At 55.6% G+C, this 2,805-nt stretch overlaps 1 protein-coding gene across 1 annotated transcript; it reads left to right on the plus strand.

The window, feature by feature from the left end:
• The first annotated feature begins 737 nt into the window (after positions 1-737).
• Positions 738-1,784, plus strand: LOC121341357 (zinc finger protein 3-like). Its single transcript, XM_041414810.1, has one exon. It carries the CDS (start codon positions 759-761, stop codon positions 1,512-1,514), a length of 756 nt encoding a protein of 251 aa, XP_041270744.1. The 5' UTR covers positions 738-758; the 3' UTR covers positions 1,515-1,784.
• Positions 1,785-2,805: the final 1,021 nt, after the last annotated feature.

Below are 2,805 nucleotides of genomic sequence, written 5' to 3' on the forward strand. Positions count from 1 at the left end.
CCCCCGCGCTGTCCTGGCGGGAGCGGCTGCAGTGGGGACCGAGTGTGGGCGGGAGCGGCCAAGAGCCCAGCGCTGCCCCAGCCCGACCTGCCCCAGCTCCATCCCTGCCCCTGCGGTGGGATGCTGTGGCTTTGGGGGGAAGAGGGAGCCGGCAGTGGGTGCGGGGCCTGGGGCAGGAGGAGAAGGGAAGGAGAAGCAGGGTTGAGGAACAAAATGGACGAAGGATGCACGTGGGAGGAGAAGGTGGGATTGTGCAGGAGAAGGAGGAATAGCAGGAGGAAGAGGAGTGTGAGAAGGAGTTGGGATACCAGACGAGGAGGAATGGCAGGAAGAGAAGACACCACAAGGTTCCACCTCTCCCTGTATCTGCACCCTCCCCCCCAGCCCCAGGAGCATTGCATCCCCAACATGCAGCAGATGACAGGAGAGGGGCAATCCACGATTTTCACGGGGGTGAATCTTGATGTTTCTGAGCTTTATTGGGCTAAATGTTGGTGCTTTGTGTCTTTGTGGGGGCTGAATCTTTATCTTTTGGAGGGGGTTTTTGCAAAATCATGATGTTTGTGGAGTTTTTGATCTGTGTCTTCATGTTGAGAGTGTTTTATGCTGAATCTTGCTGTTTTGGAGATTCTTACAGACACAAGATGCCCAGTTAGTTCCTGAGATGAATTTGGGCATAGAGGAACTCTCAGACTAAGGCGCTCTCACCTTTTTTTTTTTACCCAAACCAGGAATTTTCACTCCCAAGGCTTAGCCTGATGGAGGAGGAGGAGGAAAAGCCCTGGAGATCCCGCACGAGGAGGGGCTGCAAACCCAGCCCAGGGATCTGTGGGGAGGAAAGAGCCCCCCTGAGCCAGGAAGGCTGCCGGAGATCCAGGCAGAGCTCAGAGCTGGTGGAGAAGCCTCATGGCATGGAGAAGTCGCACAAGTGCTTGGAATGTGGGAAGGTCTTCAGCCAGAGCTGTAACCTGATCATGCACCAAAGGATCCACACTGGGGAACGGCCCTACAAGTGTGGGGAGTGTGGGAAGAGCTTCAGACATTCAGAGAACCTGATTCAGCACCAGGTGATCCACACTGGGAAACGGCCCTACAACTGTGGGGAATGTGGGAAGAGCTTCAGAGACAGCTCTGACCTGATCCGGCACCAGATGGTCCACACTGGGGAAAAGCCCTATGAATGTGGGGAATGTGGGAAGAGCTTCAACCAAAGATCCCACCTGATCCAGCATCAGAGGATCCACAGTGGGGAACGGCCCTACACCTGCTTGGAATGTGGGAAGAGCTATGGGTGGAGCTCAGGCCTGAGAAAACACCAGCGCATTCACACTGGGGAGAAACCCTATGAGTGTCCCCAGTGTGGGAAGAGGTTTCAGATCAGCTCCAGTCTCCTCAGACATGAGCGGATTCACACAGAGGAGAGGCCCTTCCGCTGCCTCGACTGCGGGAAGGGCTTCAACCGCAAATTCGCTCTTGTCTGCCACCAGCGCATCCACTCCAGGGAGAGGCCTTGAGAGTGTCCCGAGTGTGGGAAGAGCTTCTCCACGAGCTCAACCTTGACCAGACACCAACGGAGGCGCCACTAAGGGAAGCCCTGTGAGTGCCCCGAGTGCGGGAAGAGCTTCGTGCGCTGCTCCAGCTCCATCCCCCATGGGAGGATCCACGTTGGATGATCCCCAGTGATCCCCGTTGGGCAGAGCCCTGGTGATGCGTGGTCCTGATGATCCGTGTTGGAAGATACCTGGCTGGGGGGCTCCACATCTTCCTGGCTTCCTCTGGGCACTTGGATGCATGCAGGGGCAGGAACATCCATCAGGAGGCAGGCCAACAATGCAAATTCCTTTGGGTGAGTGGATTTGTTGACTTTGAACTCTTCAACATCTTTTGCGTTCAATCCTGTCTTCTGGTGGCATCAAGGAGTTCTGAATGGTTTTGGAGGTCTTTTCCAACTTGAGGGATTCCACTATTTTAATTTCCTATGGCCTAAGGGCATCTCCCACAGGCAGATGGTGAAAAACTGGGGAAAATACCAAGATTTTGAAGACAGTGGGGTGAAAACTCCACCAAAAAAGCTTCTTCCTTCCCACCCAAGCAGGTGGATCCTCAGCACGGACATGGAAATCCTTTTCGTTTGGCCTTGATTTTCTTTTCATTCCTCTTCATCCCATTTATAATATCCAATACAGGGGTAAAAATAAAGACATTGAATGAAGACATGGGTGTGGCCATGGTAGGACACAGACATGGAGAGTGACATGGGCGTTCATGAACATGGAGGGGGATGTGGCCATTCGTGGAGATATGGGGGACATGGGCATGGATGGAGACATGGGGGCCAATGGCTGGGATGGAAACATGGTGGGGAGACAGCCATGGGTGAGGACGTGGTGGGACATGGCCAGTGACAAGTGGGGACATGGCCATGGCCGGTGCCATGGGGGGAACTTGCAGGGGATGTGGGGGATGCTGGGTTTGAGGGAGTTGAGGGTTCCTGGGAGGGACCTGGGGCTTGCTGAGGCCTTTGGGGACCCCAGGCCGAGCGGCTCTGGCTGTGCTGGGAGACCCTGGGGGAGGTTCTGGGGCAGCTGCTCAAGGACCCCCTGAGCTGGAGCCCCAGCCGGGCATTGGGCTCCTGGGAGGGGATGAATGTCCTTGTCCCCAGGAGGGAAATCCCAGCACCATCCCCAGGGTGTCGGAGGCAGCTGAGGGGTCACAGCAGGGAGGGGAAAGCTGTCACACTCTTAAAGTACACCCCAAAAGTCCCAAAACTCAGGGAATGCTCCCAGGAAAAAGCTGCCAGGAGAT

The sequence above is a fragment of the Onychostruthus taczanowskii genome, unplaced genomic scaffold, assembly GCF_017590055.1.
Source record: "Onychostruthus taczanowskii isolate IOZ18803 unplaced genomic scaffold, ASM1759005v1 scaffold470, whole genome shotgun sequence".
Lineage (NCBI taxonomy): Eukaryota > Metazoa > Chordata > Aves > Passeriformes > Passeridae > Onychostruthus > Onychostruthus taczanowskii.